Source organism: Camelus ferus, chromosome 29 (genome assembly GCF_009834535.1).
Source record: "Camelus ferus isolate YT-003-E chromosome 29, BCGSAC_Cfer_1.0, whole genome shotgun sequence".
In the NCBI taxonomy this organism is placed as follows: Eukaryota; Metazoa; Chordata; class Mammalia; order Artiodactyla; family Camelidae; genus Camelus; species Camelus ferus.
The window spans coordinates 16,468,405-16,484,498 of NC_045724.1; the positions used below are offsets into that span (position 1 = coordinate 16,468,405).

General features: G+C 40.0%; 1 protein-coding gene across 16 annotated transcripts in view; it reads left to right on the top strand.

The window, feature by feature from the left end:
* Window positions 1–16,094, top strand: part of USP54 (ubiquitin specific peptidase 54) — a 120,048-nt gene that overhangs the window by 85,254 nt on the left and 18,700 nt on the right. For 14 of the 16 annotated variants that reach the window (XR_004316138.1, XR_004316137.1, XR_001365741.2 and 11 more), the window contains 12 exons: window positions 1,528–1,641; window positions 1,778–1,860; window positions 2,302–2,407; window positions 2,520–2,666; window positions 4,354–4,503; window positions 6,069–6,237; window positions 7,577–7,744; window positions 10,303–10,434; window positions 10,609–10,992; window positions 11,244–11,475; window positions 12,402–12,535; window positions 15,031–15,198. Coding sequence is in view for 13 of the 16 variants with exons in the window: in XM_032470323.1 (XP_032326214.1) it covers window positions 1,528–1,641; window positions 1,778–1,860; window positions 2,302–2,407; window positions 2,520–2,666; window positions 4,354–4,503; window positions 6,069–6,237; window positions 7,577–7,744; window positions 10,303–10,434; window positions 10,609–10,992; window positions 11,244–11,475; window positions 12,402–12,535; window positions 15,031–15,198 (1,987 nt within the window). In the remaining 3 variants the exon portion in view is untranslated. The remainder of the gene's footprint in view (window positions 1–1,527; window positions 1,642–1,777; window positions 1,861–2,301; window positions 2,408–2,519; window positions 2,667–4,353; window positions 4,504–6,068; window positions 6,238–7,576; window positions 7,745–10,302; window positions 10,435–10,608; window positions 10,993–11,243; window positions 11,476–12,401; window positions 12,536–15,030; window positions 15,199–16,094) is intronic. The other 2 variants (XM_014557634.2, XM_032470326.1) reach the window with 1 other exon arrangement.

Below are 16,094 nucleotides of genomic sequence, written 5' to 3' on the forward strand. Positions count from 1 at the left end.
TGGTCTCCATCAGGAACTGGCTACTTTACTGCGGTATTTATTGTGCCCCTGGTCTCTGCAGTTAGAACTAGGAGTTCCCCTCGTTTCTCAGAGCTCTAAGTTGTCTCTGTTAATGCAGTATGGATTACCTAGTGGGTTTTTTCTTTTTTCTTCAGACTTAGGGTAGTTTTGTGCTTGCCGTTGCACAAAACAGTAGTTCTCACCTTCAGAGGAGACAACGTTCATTAAAATACAAACTTCTGAGCCCCACTCTTTTGAGTTTCTGATTCAGTAGGTCTGGAGTGGGGCCCAAGAATAGCTCTGACAAGTTCCTAGGTGATGCTAATACTGATGCTGCTGGTCTTGGGACCACACTTTGAAAACTTCTGCATTACTGAAGATAATTCAGCAGAATAACTGAGTCCCCAGCACAAGTGTGATGTACTATTTAGATAGCTCCTTTGCTGCCAGTGACTTTCAGTAGAAGGCCCTAACTCTTCTGAAATCTGTGTCCTATCCATCAACCTTCCAAAGACTCTCTCTCTGCAATCATTAAACAATCTAAGAGTGATATACACCCGTTACACAGGGTAAAATGTAGGCCAGAATCAGAGGTACTCCCGAAAAACTGGATCACTGATATATCGCTGGTGGGAATGTACAATGGTATAGCCACTCTGGAAAACACTTGGGCAGTTTCTTAAGAAACTAAACTTGCAAACTACCATATGAGCCAGCAGTTGCGTTCCTGGACATGTATCCCAGAGAGATGAAAACTTATGTTCATACAAAAACCTGTACATAAATGTTCATAGAAGCTTTATTTGTAATAGCCCCAAACTAAAAAGCCCCAGGTGCTTGTAATGCATAGATGATGGAACAGACTGTGGTGCTTCAGTACCATGGAATACCACGCAGTTCATTCCAGGAATGAACTATTGATTTATGCAGCAACTTGAATGATCTAAACGGAGTTATGCTGAGTGAAAAACACAATATCAAAAGATATGTCTATATGATCCCATTTATATAACATTTTTGAAATAATAAAATTATAGAGATGGGAGAACACATTAGTGGTTGCTAGGGGTTAGGGTAAGAATTGAGTGGGTAAAGTTATAAAGGGATATCATGAAGGAACCTTGGGGTGATGGAACAGTTTTATATCTTGATTGTGGGGGTGGTTACATGACTATACATGTGATAAAATTGCACAGAACTACACAGACACACGAATGTATGTAAAACTGGTGAAAGTTGTGTAAACTCTGTGGATTGTATTGATGTCCATTTCCTGGTTTGGATATTGTACTATAGTTATGTAAGATGTCACCTGTAGAGGAGACTGAGTGAAAGATACCTGGACCTCCTATGCAATTTTTTGGAAACTTCCTGTGAATTTATAATTATTTTGAATTAAAAAGTTAAAAAAAAAAGATAGTCCTACATTCCAGGAGGATTGCAGTTTCTCTGAGTAAACTGCCAGCTAATTTGTACTTTTGTCTGTTAAGTATTGTTGATATACTGCTTTTGTTCTTTCCCTATTAGGAAAACCTCCTGATGAGAATTCACTTCCACATTGCTGATGAAACCAAAGAGGATATCTGTACTGCCCAACACTGCATCTCGCATCAGAAATTTGCAATGACACTGTTTGAGCAGGTAAAACTTCTCTCTGTCCTTATCACTTCTTAGATCTCTTCTTCAAGAACACTTTATCCTGGGATGTAGGGCGTCAATGACTGTGACAGTTAATGACTGTGGCTGCTTGGTTTTGCTTTTTTCTCCCTGGGCCCAGTGTGTATGTACTAGCTGTGGCGCCACTTCTGATCCGCTGCCTTTCATCCAGATGGTGCATTATATCTCCACCACTTCCCTTTGGTGAGTCTTACAGGGTTCTCTGTTTGCAACCTTGGACACTCCTTCAATTGACTGGGTTTTAGCCCAAGGCACCCAAATAGCTTTTATCTTTATTGCTCTGTCTTTGCTGCTGTATTGTAGGAACTGAGAACAATAATTTAAAAATAACCTTTTTTTATCCTTCTTTCCTCTCTCATCCCTGCCCTTTTCTTTGCCTCATTTCTGGCCAGCAAAGTGGGAGGAGGGGTGGGGATTCTATGAGCTTTGGATTTGGGGACTGGCAGAGGCACTCACTCACTATGTTTATGGGACACTAGACTGATCAGGACGAGGGGCTTTGGCATAGTGGGCAGAGGAAGAAAGTCAAACGTGTGAGTTAGAAATTTGCATGAATGATTTATCTGATTTAGCTATAACTGTACAACTCCCAACATCATCACCCTTCAATTCCCCATCTTGAAGCAATCAGGCTATTTGTATGTTGGAAAGACGAGAAAAACCCTCACCAAGCATGTTTGGTGAGCTGCTGCAGAATGCCAGCACCATGGGGGATCTGCGGAACTGTCCGGTGAGTTAAGTCAGGGGTGGGGTTCAAAGTGGGCAGGGGAACCTGGGGTTAGTGGGAATTGAGGCAGAGCCCGTGGGAAACATGTTAAGCTAGCGTTGTATATGTATTTCAGAGCAACTGTGGAGAGAGGATTCGTATTCGCCGTGTGTTGATGAACGCTCCACAAATTATCACAATTGGGCTTGTATGGGACTCGGACCATTCAGATTTGGCTGAAGATGTCATTCACAGCCTGGGCACCTGCCTTAAGCTGGGTGATGTGAGTGTTAGTTACCTTTATGTCTCACTTGGAGTTCCTATATCTTAGTGTTGCTCAAGGTATATCCTAGGTGAACTATTAAACATAGTATATTGAACAAATATACTATGTATATATGTGCACGTGTATGTGCAAGGCTTTTTAGAGGAAATGGGATGGTGCTGGCCTTGAAAAACAGAAAGGGCAGACCTTAGCAACTGATAAAAATCAAGTAATTAATAGAGTTATTATGTGTTCTCCTCATTGTTAGTTTACACCAGTGAGGAGGAGGGAAGTGTATTCAGCCATGGGAGGTAGTAAGGTCAAAGAAGTGAGCAGTCCTGCCTGGAGCTGCTGTGGGAGTTGAAGGGGGTGGAAGTTGCTGCCTTAAGTCCTAGAATATTAAATTCACAGAGGGGAACCAGAGTCTGCTGAGAAGGTAATAGGGGGCTTAGAAGAGAATTTTAGTGGTTTTCCGTGCATTTGTTCAGGGAAGTAGACAGGGAAACAGACTTCAGACCAGGGTCTTTACCTTGTCAGCTACATACCCTGGTGTAGGTATAGCCAGGGTTTTCCCTCTGTTCAAGAGAAGAACCAGTACCGTAGTTAAGAGACGATGGTTTCCTTTCTACTGGTTTCTCTCTGGGATGGTCCTGTGACTACGAAGATCCCTTGTTGTTGTTTTTTAATGTCGTTAAGCTGTGATTGACAATAAGTGAACTATCTGGGATCTTATTTTAGGTCTCCTTGCCAGGAATGGCTGACATGAATAGGCTCTGCACAATAAAATCTCATTTTTCTAAATTTCTGTAGCCCACACATTCTGTTCTGTTCTAGTTTTGTTTTATTTTTATGATCATTTTCTCAACCAAATAAGTTCCTCAAGGCACAAGTCCTTTTCTTCAAATTTTCTGTATGTGTCTTAGCTTAGGACAGTGCTGGACATCTAGGAATTGAAATGCTGATAACCGGCATAGTGTTATTGCTCCTCCTAAGGGCTTTCTTAGCCTCTACTTAGGGTCCCAGCAGGAAATTTATGTTTGTGGCACCAGCTGATTAATAACTTTTGAAACTTGAGAGTGTTTTGAGTTTTTATTTATTTTTATTGAAGTATAATCAGTTATAGTGTATCAATTTCTGGTGTACAGTATAATATCCCTGTCTTGCACATATATACATATATTTGTTTTCATATTCTTTTTCATTAAAGGTTATTACAAGATATTGAATATTATTTTATTTTTTTAGAGGGGAAGTTTTTTTTCTTTTCTTTTTTTTGTAGTGGGGAGGTAGTTAGATTTTAATTTACTGTTTATTTTAATGGAGGTACTGGAGATTGAACCAAGGACCTTGTACACACTAGGCATGTGCTCGGCCACTGAGCTACACTGTCCACCCCTTGTTTTGTTTTGTTTTTTTCAACTTTCCTGGCTCCTCTTATAATAGGCCCTACAAGAAAATATTATTAAAAGGTATGAAGAAACATCACCACCTTACCTGTTTGGCCATTATCTGTCTTACTTTTCCCTAAATTTTGCCTTTTTCAGTTCATTTCTGATGATCAATAAGGACTAGCCAAAAAAAATCTTTGACTGAAGGGTAGAGAAGCGAGTCAGTACCTTAATTAAGAAACGATGGAGTCTGCTGAGTGATGATGTGAGAGTGTTGAGTATGTGACTGTTCTTGCCTTTCCCTTCTGTCCCCACAGCTGTTCTTCAGAGTGACAGATGACCGGGCCAAGCAGTCTGAACTGTACTTAGTAGGAATGATCTGTTATTACGGCAAACATTATTCTACATTCTTTTTCCAAACAAAGATCCGTAAATGGATGTATTTTGATGATGCTCATGTCAAGGAGGTAGGAATATTCAAGTCCTTCCTGACGTGCTTGGTGACTGACAAGAAACTGCAGACAGTTATTTGTCTTCAGTGTTTCATTTTCATAATTTTGATGTCTGTCTATCTATTGAATTTATGAAAGTATCAGTCTTGTCTTCCCCAACAGCTGGCAAGCTCCTTGAGGATAGGATCAACATATCTATTATTTTCTCTGAATCCTCTTACCAAGCATTCAGCACAGTTCTGTATTTATAGTTGAAAAGGCTTTTTAAAAAAAATGTGTTAATTGGTTGATTTGAGTGAGAACAATCTAATGCCTCAAATTAGGCTATAAGGTTAGTTCAGAATTCCAAATCTTGGCATTATCAGTGGGTAGTACTTTGTCTCAGGGCTGCTATAAATTATTTTCTGATTGTTATCTCCCTGAAGTATTCTGTCACGGATTAACATGTTTGGGGATGGTGTAGAGAAAGTTAGGGCTATGATATTTAAAGTTGGAAACTTGGTACTAGCTAAACCACAGAGTCTGTGGCCAAATGCACTTAGATGACCTGCATGAGTTAGGAAGCCTCTTGTGATAAGGCTAGCAGCTAGGAGACTGCTTACTATAATCTGCACAAATCCATGGACCTTACGTAGTGTCTTCCACAAATAGTAAAATCTTTGTCAAATTCCCTGATTGTCTTCTTCATCTCTTTTTTTACTGTTGTAATTTTGGGCAATTTATATAAATCCTTCAAGCTCTAGATTTTTTAATTCAAAAAGTAATACCTGTCTTATAAAATATTAAATAAGATTTATATGTAAAAAGCACATAAATGTGTTTCAGTTAAAATGACAACTCAGTTATAAATTTCTGAACATTTATTATGATACAAGCATTGTGCCAGTTGTCTGACTCCAAGAGCACACCATCTAAGAATATGACTGGTTCAGTCTCAAGAGAGGGTTAGTTTGGGGATTTGATTGGCTTGTTATGTCCGTGGCTATTCTGTCACTCTTTTCCACCGAATGGCAGCGCTGAATCTAGCACAAAGCTCAGACTGTCTAGGTTCAGCTGTCTATTCTCAGCACTTTGACATTGTATGTCCTGCCACATGTGAACTCTGAAATGGAATGTCATTTATCCTAAGGCAGTCTGTGAGAGAATTTCTGTCCTTTAACTTCATAAAAGTGATTTTAATATTTAGGAGAAAATTATAGAAACGCAGATTTCAAGCAAGGGCTATAATTTGATGGCTGTGAAAAGATATTGATCACCAAGGCAAGTGAAGTCCCCTTACACAGCATATTCACTTTTGAGAATATTTATTCACATTTCATAACTGAGCTGAATGTATCACAGGAGTCAAAGTAATTTTACTCATCATTCCTACCTCTTACAGGGTTTTAATGCTTTCTAGAAGTATTTAACAGAAAAGACTTAACAAAAACTGTATTAAGTTTAGGTTTGAGGTCTCTTTTGTTGTTTCTTTACCCAGTTCTTATCTTTTCATCTCTCTTATTTTCCTTGGAAAAATAGAACAGAAAGATATGTGTTGAAATGTAGATATGAAGTATAATTGTCATGTTTTTCTGATTTAGATTGGGCCTAAATGGAAGGATGTGGTGACCAAATGCATCAAGGGGCATTATCAGCCTTTGCTGCTGCTCTATGCAGACCCCCAGGGTACCCCAGTTTCTACCCAGGACCTGCCCCCGCAAGTTGACTTCCAGTCATACAGCAGGACGTGCTATGATAGTGAAGATTCAGGTGAGCAGCCTGGCTCTTTACTTCTCCCCCACCTGTGATTACTGGACAACTGGGTCTCACGGTGGTGAGCCTAGCACATAACCTAGCTTGGAGAAGGAGGATCCACCAGAGATGAGAAAGAAGTGCCGAGTCGTACTGAAGCCCAACTTGTGCCAGGCTTTGTTTCCTTCCTTTTTAGAATGTGTTGCCCAGATCACCTGGCCCCGATTCAAAAGTGAGAAGCAAATTATGTTGATTTAGACTGAAATATTGTTTGTGAGGGAAACCTCACTATTTAACCTTCTAACATGAGTAAAGATGACAGATACTTACTAGCAATTTAACTGACTCTAGTGAGTTGTTAAGACCAAGAAAATGGTATGAGTTACTACAAAGCTAGTCATTTTGTTTGGGATGAGAGATTTTTGTTGTAAAATGCCAAGTACAGAAGCAATATTCCTCAGCTTATGAATCAGTTGTTCACTTCTAATTCAATTGTTTGGAACTTAAATCATGTTTTCCTGTAGAAACAGCTTGCAGCTTGATTGCTAAAATCTCAGGCTATCCCTTGGAAGCTCATCCTGTAATAGAAATAGAACCCTAATGGTTTTGGCTTGATTCCTAAAAGCAGGAAAAGGAAATGTTCTTTTCCTCTTCTGGATCTAGGGCTGGCCCTGAGTATGATTTTGAAAGAGAAGATGCTGTCTTTGGAATCCTTTTCCCTCCCTTTTGTGCTTCCCTCCTGCTTGGTATGTTCTTCCCGCCCCTGTACCCCACCCAGACCGGCTCTGCTGCTTCTCCCTGTGCTCGACACCCATTCCACTGCTGTGTTTATCTTGGCTAGGTGTTCAGAGGAAACTAGTCTTACTGAACTAATTCACACTTAAGTATCAATAACTGTCCCAGAATGTCTCAGAGATATTAAAGATGCTTATAATATCATTAAATTTTTTAAAGTGACTTTTCTGGCAGGATAGGAAAAAAATCATGGGACAGGGAAACAATTGGTTATTGTGCCAAGTCGGGCCTGGGACTCTTCATCTAAGTACATCTTGCTTTTCACAACTTTTTCCTTTCTTCTACTTTCCCCTCGTAGGTTTTCTAAAAACCCCACAGTTTTTCACAGTGGCAGGCAAAGTGAGGGCTTCAGCAAGGTAGGGGCAGGAGTGGGAGGAATTGTTTGTGTGTCTGGTTTATCTGAAGTTGGGTGTTGGGAAGAGTGGCTCTGGTATATTCTCCTCACCCTTCCATCTAGGAAGTTCTTAACCATATGGACCTTTGTTGCCAAGCAGCTCTTTGCTCCCTCTCTGTTACTCTCCTGTCTTTCCTCACCTTTGCGTGTGTCTCCTCCTTCCCTCAGGGAGGGAGCCCTCCATCTCAAGTGATACTCGAACAGATTCCTCAACGGAGAGCTATCCCAAACACTCCCACCATGAGTCCGTGGTCAGTCACTTCTCTTCTGATTCTCAGGGGACAGTCATCTATAATGTGGAGAATGATTCCACGTCTCAGAGCAGTCGGGACACAGGTAGGGACTTATACAGTAGACCCTGCTGGCCTGATTCAGTTCTGCATAGAGGGTCTCCCAAGAAAAAGAAACTAGGGCAAGTCAGAAATGTTTGTCATGCAAAGGGGGAAATGCACAGAACTTGGATAATTGAGTGGGATGAAAAGAAGCAATGCAATTCTGAATGAACGATGATGTTCCAGGGGACATGTTCCTGTCCATAGCAGCATATCAGTAAGAACCACTGTAATATGATTATTGATGTGATTATTTATTCTGAAATCTGCTTTTCTCCTGCTATGCTCTTGATCCTGGTCATTCTCACAGTGCCCCATTAAAGTGCCCTTGTGGTCTTGCACCTTGTCATGTTCACATGCCAGGCTTTGTTTCAAGTGTAGGGCTTTGAGAGAAGGGGCATATTTATGGGCCAGAAAACCTGCTCATCACCTTGGTAGGGCTCCTAAAGGGCAGAGAAACAGAAGAATGAAAAGCCAGCCTTTTGTTATTGGGAGTTCCATGCAGAGAACATTCTTGAATTGTTCTATTAACCTGTGGAAGAGTGTGCCTGTGTCAGTGGCGGAAATCAATACAGGGCATCAAAGGAAGAACAGTGACTGACTGCTGAGATGAAGAGTTCGTCACCTAAGGAACAGCACGGTGCCCACACTCTTGGAGACTTGGGAATTAGTGAGCTCATGGCTTCAGATTGGGAGTTTACATCCTGGGCATGGCCCCCCTCCCCTTTTTTTTTATTTTAAATAGAGAAAGATACAGAAATACAGAATAGTATACTGCCCCTTCATGTACCCATCACCTAGTTTTAATAATTATAACTCATGGCTAATCTGGTTTTTTCTGTACCTTTTTCCACTTTCCCTATTCCTGCATTATTCTGAAGCAAATCCCAGACATTACATCACCTTTTCCATAAATATTTTAGTACATACCTCTAAAAGAATCATTTTTAAGCATACCATTACCACATTTAAGAATATTAATAATTCCTTAAGACTATTAAATAACCAATGAGTGTTCAAATATCCAATTCTGTTATAAATGTTGTAATTATTTAATGGTTGGTTTGTTTGACTCAGAATAAAAATGAGGTCTACACATTGCAATGGGTTAATAAGTCTTCTACATTTCTTTTAACTTGCTAGTTTCTCCTCTGTTTTTTCAACTTACTGTTGAAGAACTAGGTATTTTGTCCCGTAGTTTCTCCACATTCTAAATTTTGCTTATTGCGTCCCTATGATAAACTTTAGCATATTTCTCTGTCCTCTATTTCTTATAAATTGGTAGTGGGATCTAGAGGTCTGCTCAGATTTATGTTTGTTTTGATGATTATTACATAGATGACTACTGCAAAGTGTGTGTGTGTGGTTTTTTTTTTTTTAGATTTTGTTTCTGAAACTGTGAAACAATAAGAAACCAAGTCACAGGATAACTAAGGCATATTTTCCAAGAGAGTCAGGTTTATGTTAAGGGTTTGTGAATGGCTGGGGTCAGGGAAGCATACCCCCATTAATTTAACATTTGTAGATTTAGTTGTTCCAACTAATTTCCTCCTTTCTTAAATCTTTCTTATGGGCCCAGAGATAGCACATGATCAGATAAAAGCAATAAAAGATTACACTGGTAATTGATTGAAAATATGTTGCCATCTCATTACACTGCTGATACCTGAATATGTACAGGGGTTTTCATAACTAACATGTGAAAACGCATTTCTGTTAGCTTTTACTGCATTTGAGAATCCTAGGGGATTTTCTCTAAGCCTGTATTCTAACAATTCATTTGCTTAGTTCACCTCTGGCTTCTAGTGGCTTAGATCGTTATATCCTTTAGAATCTGACCTTTGCTGTTGTCAAATCAGACTCATACATTCACAAACTGTGCACATGAAGTATGGCACGTTACAATAAAGGAGCCCAAATCTCCTGCCTGGATTTCCCAGTGATTCGTATTGAGGAACTATGAAGGGTGATCTCTGGGTGAAGTCGGGTTTGGTAAAGCATGGTTTGGGGCTGGGAATGAGAATTATTCAGAGTTCAAATTTGAAATGATTCACATTTAAGGAATGTTTAGAGCTGGGTCTTAAAGTATACACAATCTCTTAGGCAAAGTCTGGACCACTTGGGATAATACCAGAGGTAATAAAAATTAGACTTTACTTGGTATGTGTTGCTAAATAAATAGAAGGAAAGCTCTGTCTTCTGTTTATGAGAGTGAAAATATATTGGTACATGATATTATTATACAATCTTTAAAACTTTGGCCTTTTAAAAACTAGCAAGTAATGCGTCCTGGGTCACTGGGAAGGATTATGAGTGGGATTGAGACTAGTAATTGCTCAGGAGACATTGTAAATTTGGAAGTTCCCATTGAATATTTGAGTTTCTCTGCATTTATATGTTGAGAGATTTCTGCTACACTTAAATCGGATAGTCTTGGCCCCTACAGCTTCTAGCCCACTAAATTTGTGGCACTGACATGAACCCCAAAGGGGAGAGTAGGTTCTCAGGAGGATGGAAGTCAGTGTCAGATACCAGCTTACCCCCATTTCCTTGTTTTTTCAGGGCACCTGACTGATAGTGAGTGTAATCAGAAACTCCCATCCAAGAAAGGGTCACTGATAGAGCGCAAGCGGAGCTCTGGCCGGGCCAGGAGGAAAGGCGATGAGCCACAGGCCTCGGGATACCACAGTGAAGGCAAGCCAGCCCATACTGCTTCTCTTTCTTCATTCACTCTGTCACACTTTGGTCATATCCAGACTGTGGCTGCTACTGTCTGCTCAGAGGGCTTTCTTTGTCTTTTGATTTTGGGGTCTGGGTATTCGTGATCACTTTAAGCATTTATATTTGTTTCATTCTTTGTGTTTTTAGGAGAAACACTGAAAGAGAAGCAGGCTCCTAGGAATGCCTCTAAATCATCCAGCAGCACCAACAGGCTAAGGGATTTTAAAGAGACAGTCAGCAATATGATCCATAGCAGACCATCCCTGGCTTCTCAGACCAACCTGGGATCTCCCTGTGGGGTGAGGGGAGGAGACCAGACCGACAAAAAACTTCCTCCTCGGAACCTGCCTTTACACTCTCGTGACTGGGAAGTAGAGAGTACCAGCAGTGAGTCCAAATCCAGTTCTTCTAGCAAGTATCGTCCCACATGGAGACCCAAACGGGAGTCTCTCAATATTGACAGCATCTTTAGTAAGGACAAAAGGAAGCACTGTGGCTATACCCAGCTTAGTCCCTTTTCTGAAGATTCAGGTAAGGAGATAATTAGGGAAGAATTGAGTTTTTAACTAAGATTGATATACTTTTTTTTAAAACCTGGATTTTCTGGTAGACTTGGCAAGGTGCATTTTTACCCTGAAAGGGAAAAATTTTCCCTGATGGGTAGCCTTTTGGGGATATGATTTCAGTGAATGAGTAGCTAGAAGGAGGGGTTAGTTATGTCTTGATTTGAGGTAGATGCTAAATCTACCTCCTTTTCCATACTTGTCCTTTGATCGACATAGCTAAAGAATTTACACCAGATGAACTAAGCAAGCCGCCTGCTTACGACATTAAAACTGGCGGACCAAGCCCCCAGTACAAGGTTTGGGGCCCAGCACGGCCAAGCTGTCACCTTTTAGAGCAGCACCCTCGCCTAATCCAGCGAATGGAATCTGGCTATGAGAGCAGCGAGAGGAACAGTAGCAGTCCCGTCAGCCTGGATGCAGCCCTGCCTGAGAGCTCGAGCGTCTGCAGGTATTGTTTTGCCTTTAAGTGGCTGCATTGTCCCTTGCAGAAATGTCAGCTACTAAGAGGCTTTTCAACTAAGACAAGAAGAGAGATGGACTTTATTACCATCTTGTGGGCAAGCAAAGTGTTGTGCTCTATCAACTTTTTATGGCAACAGCACCCTCTGCTGGGAGAATGAACAAAGGCATTTGAGAAAGAAGAGACAACTTTTAAAGTATTATTTATAAAATAATTATCTAGTAAATAACTTTTAATGAAACACTGAGTTAGCGAATCAAAACTTATAGCCCTATGATCAGAGAGAAAGCCCAGTTTTTTATTCTTGCTTTTTATCTTAGGATTTTTTTTTGAGGTCACCAGGGATCCTGTGCCTTATGAAGCTAATGATATTCATAATTCTGTAAGATAATGATGACAGTTTAATAGTGGTCACTGCACCCTGTCCATAGGGCCCATTTGCTTGATAAATTTAAAATCTCCATACATTGGTTTTACTGAGTTGCCACAGAGACAGGTTTCCTAACATCATAGCTACTTTTGAAAGGAGTGATGTCATCTACAGGAGTGATAACCAGATCCCATACTTTCCCACTGCTCTTCCCTGGCTGCAGGACCCTGTTCAATTTTACACATAAGAGGATGCTACTGAAGTGTAAGAAAGGAAGGCGATCCATATGAGAGCATTTGTTTATTAATTTATTAAGTAAGTTTTGTACCAGACACTGTGGTAGATGCACAAAATGTGAATAAGGGGAGACAAAATGGTGGAATGAGTGGGTATTTTAATTTTTCAGCAGTAGTTTAGCAGATATTTTAATTGTATTAATTTGATGTTCTTTGTTTGTTTGTTTTTTGGAGGGAATTTAGTCCTAGGAATGTGCTAATTATTAGCCTTCTAATTCTTTCACTAGACTCTGATTTCTCTTTTGAAGGGATCCAAGTGCTAAGAGATCAGCTGGGTTGGCACCTTCCTGGCGTCACATCCCAAAGTCTCACAGTAGTAGCATCCTGGAGGCAGACTCCACAGCATGCAGGAGTGGCTGGACAAAGAATCATCCCCTCTCAGGTAAGCAAAAGGATGCTGGATTTGGAGGAGGACTGCCAGTTTCCTTTGAGGAATAGCCTAACCTGAGCACATTTGAAATTACAGGACAGTTACACTTTGAGTGTTCCATCAGAATGTAAATGTGAAGGCATTTGATCTGCTCTATCTCCAGATTTATCTGTTTTGTTTGTTTGTTTGTTTGTTTGTTTTTGTTCTCTATCATGGCTTGCCTAGTTTTTCCTTTCTATCTTGGAGAGAGCCTGGTGGGAGCAAGAAGGAACAGAAATATGGTGAACAGTATTAGTAGCACCTGCTTTCCTGAAAAGAATAAGTCTAGGGCTTTCCTTGGTATAGAGGCATCCTCTTGGCAATGGAATTTTTATTGTTTAATATTCTGGATTGAGATTACAAGGAGGACATGTAGGCTATGGGCAAAACTGGGAAATAAGCAGGTCAAAGCTACCCTTACCCTGCCTCTATGTCCTGTCCAGTATTGCTGTTTTGTTTTTCTTTCTTGAATGTATGTGTGTCCCTCCTCAAAACAAGCTCTCAAGCAATGATCTTACTGTTTCACACTAGATGTAAGTGACTGAAAATAGTTTAAAGTATGCTTCCTCTAAGAGAAACCAGCATTTTAACAAATGAAAGCCTGAAGATAAAGGAATATTGGAATTTCAGGTATGACACACCAAATATAGAGATTTGAGGTAATCATAGGTTTTATATCATTTTTACATTCTTCTCACAACACATATATATACTTATAGTGCATATTCAAATAAATAAAATAAGTAAATCCTTTATTTACTCAGAGCTGAAAATTGAGGTGTTAACTATGTAGTCTTCCCAACATGGAGAGTTTTTGTGATGCCTGAGGTAAGGGAGTGAGTATTCAGTATTGTTTCATTGGTTGAGGAGTGCTGGGATCTACTTGTCTATCTCAGAGATTCACCTTCTCTGAAAGATATGTTTCATCACCCTTTTTTCCAGTCTGTTAGATCAACTGGGAGTAGGGTAACTATGGTCTGATTTAATGAACTTCTGAATATAGATCTGTGGCCGGCTCACTAAGGTGAGGAGGACAGAGTACCACATGCCAGCCTGTAGAGATGAGACCAGGAACATTATTGGTCTGACCACAAATTCTCTTGACAGCCACTGAAAGTTCTTGGTGGTGACTGGAGGGGAGGTATGCAGCAGTAATAAAAAACGCAGGAACTGTTTTAGGTATGGGTGCCATAGGTTCCTGACATCTGGCAGAGCAGAACAATGCCTTGAGAGGCAGGTATCTCTGAGATGATGGGCTGGAGTAGGTAATAGTTAGAAACCCATGGAAGAGAGTCATACTTCCTAATGAAATTTGTAAGTTTGGTTTATTTCCTACATTTTAACTTGTCTCATATTGATTAATATTTGTTTGAAAAAACCTGTGATCTTGTATGAGCCTATTCCCAATTCCCTTTTCTTGGATAGCCAGTACCTTATCAGCACACTGAAGACAGGCTCATGACTTCTCTCATAGCCCTAATTCTGGACTAGCTAGATAGAATTCACCTACAGGATTCCTCCACTGGTAAAAGATATTTGGCAAGGAGTTACAATGAATTCCTCACACACCATACCACCCCACCATCCTCTCTGTATAGTAAGCCCTATGTTTAATCTGGTGACTTTGATAACCCTTTTAAGAAGTTACAGAAGTAAAAATAAGTCCAACAATTCAGTTACTTGCCCTTTGCCTCTTCAAACTGAAGGAACTAATTTTACCATTATGGTATATGTCTTTCTACATCTCTTTCTGTGCTTATACAAGTATATAGATAAATTTATTACTACCATTAAAAAAAAGTAAAATGAATTCACTCTGTACATACTATTCTGTCAGTTGATTTTTCACTTAATGTATCATGGGCATCCTTTTACATCTTTTTGATTTCATCTGTGAACACCAGTAAAAATTAAATTTTTACTACTATGGATACTTTACTAACTCATTAAAGAGGTAGTGGAAATTACTTGAAGCTTCCTGGTGAGTCATTTGGTAGCACATGGTAGAGAATGCTCCCTCATGGTTAAGAGTGTGGATTCTAAATTTAACCTATTTGACTTTAATTCTTCTCTACCATTTACCATCTTTGTTACCTTGGGCAAGTTATTTATCCTCTTTGTGATTCAGTTTCTTCGTCCCTAAAACGTGGGCAATAATATTGTCTACCTTATATATTGTTGTGAGAATTAAATGAAATAATATATGTACAGGTGCTTACAACTATGCCTGCCAATACTTAACAAATGTTAGTTTTCAGTTGTTATAAAGCACTCAATAAATATTTTTATTATTATTCATGGCTCAAGACTCATCCTGAATCTGATGTAGAAAACACTGTCCAAACATGAACTCCAAATTGAAGCCGAGAGTTCCAGAGGAAAAGCAGTCCAGTGGCCATAAATACAGCAGGTGCTTAGTCTTGGTTTGGAAATGTGGCAATTTCTCTTCTCCTTTGCTTGTATTCCAGGTGGGGAAACATCTTCCAAAAGTGAACTGGATGAATTGCAGGAAGAAGTGGCCAGGAGGGCCCAGGAACAGGAACTTCGAAGGAAACGGGAGAAGGAATTAGAGGCAGCTAAAGGATTTAACCCTCATCCCAGCCGCTTCATGGACTTAGATGAACTGCAGAATCAGGGTAATTGTTGTGAGCATTAGGTTGTGGGTGATGGAGACAGAGAGATCGAGAAGAATAAGAATATTCAAGCTCATAAGTTCTGTCTTCTCTTTAGCAAAGTTATATTTGTCTTAATTCAGTAGAGAGCTAGTTAAAGGAGGAGGTGACGAGCCTATTGATTAGAGACAGGCACTGATTTGGGGCCCGTCTATGAAAAGCTTGTAGATTGGAGATAGTATATTGTTCATGAAAAATATTTCCGATAAACACCTGTAAGAGGTGTAACTTAAACTACTCACAATTCAGAAACTCACAGTGCAGAAGAAGGCAGTGAGTGAGGAATTCTTGCTCAGCAGAAACATGCCCTTGAGATTCCCCACCAGGAGCTTCAGGAAAGTGGATCTACCCTGCAGGTTCTAAGGACGCACCGCCTGATCGCCTTTTGATCCTCTCATGATTCATTTCCCAATCTCACATGATTTTCATGGACTTTATTTAAGCTTCCCCAGCTGTTCCACATGAGTTACTTTTTTTTCTTCCATTGCTCTAGGATGTCACTATGTACCAGTAGAGACTAGCCTTCAAAATAGGAGTTCAGAAAGGCTGAGGTATCTATTTTAAATAGGCCCTGAAACCTGTATCTTTGTTTTTCTTTTTTTGTGTGTGTGCTAAAGCAGGATAAAGAATAGGAGCCGATGCTGTTTTGGGCGGCCCCTGTCTGTTGATCACTTCTCTCTTCTTATCAACACTTAGAGACGCTTCCTGGACTTACTTGGAGGCTGCCTTTCTCCTCTAATCCTAGTCTTTTGAGTCAAGGCAGTTGTTATTTTATACTCCCCAAGGCAGTATATTTTTTTCCAGATTAGTTTACAGTTCCTAATTTCTTAGCTGTCCCTGCATTTGGATAGTTTTCCCTT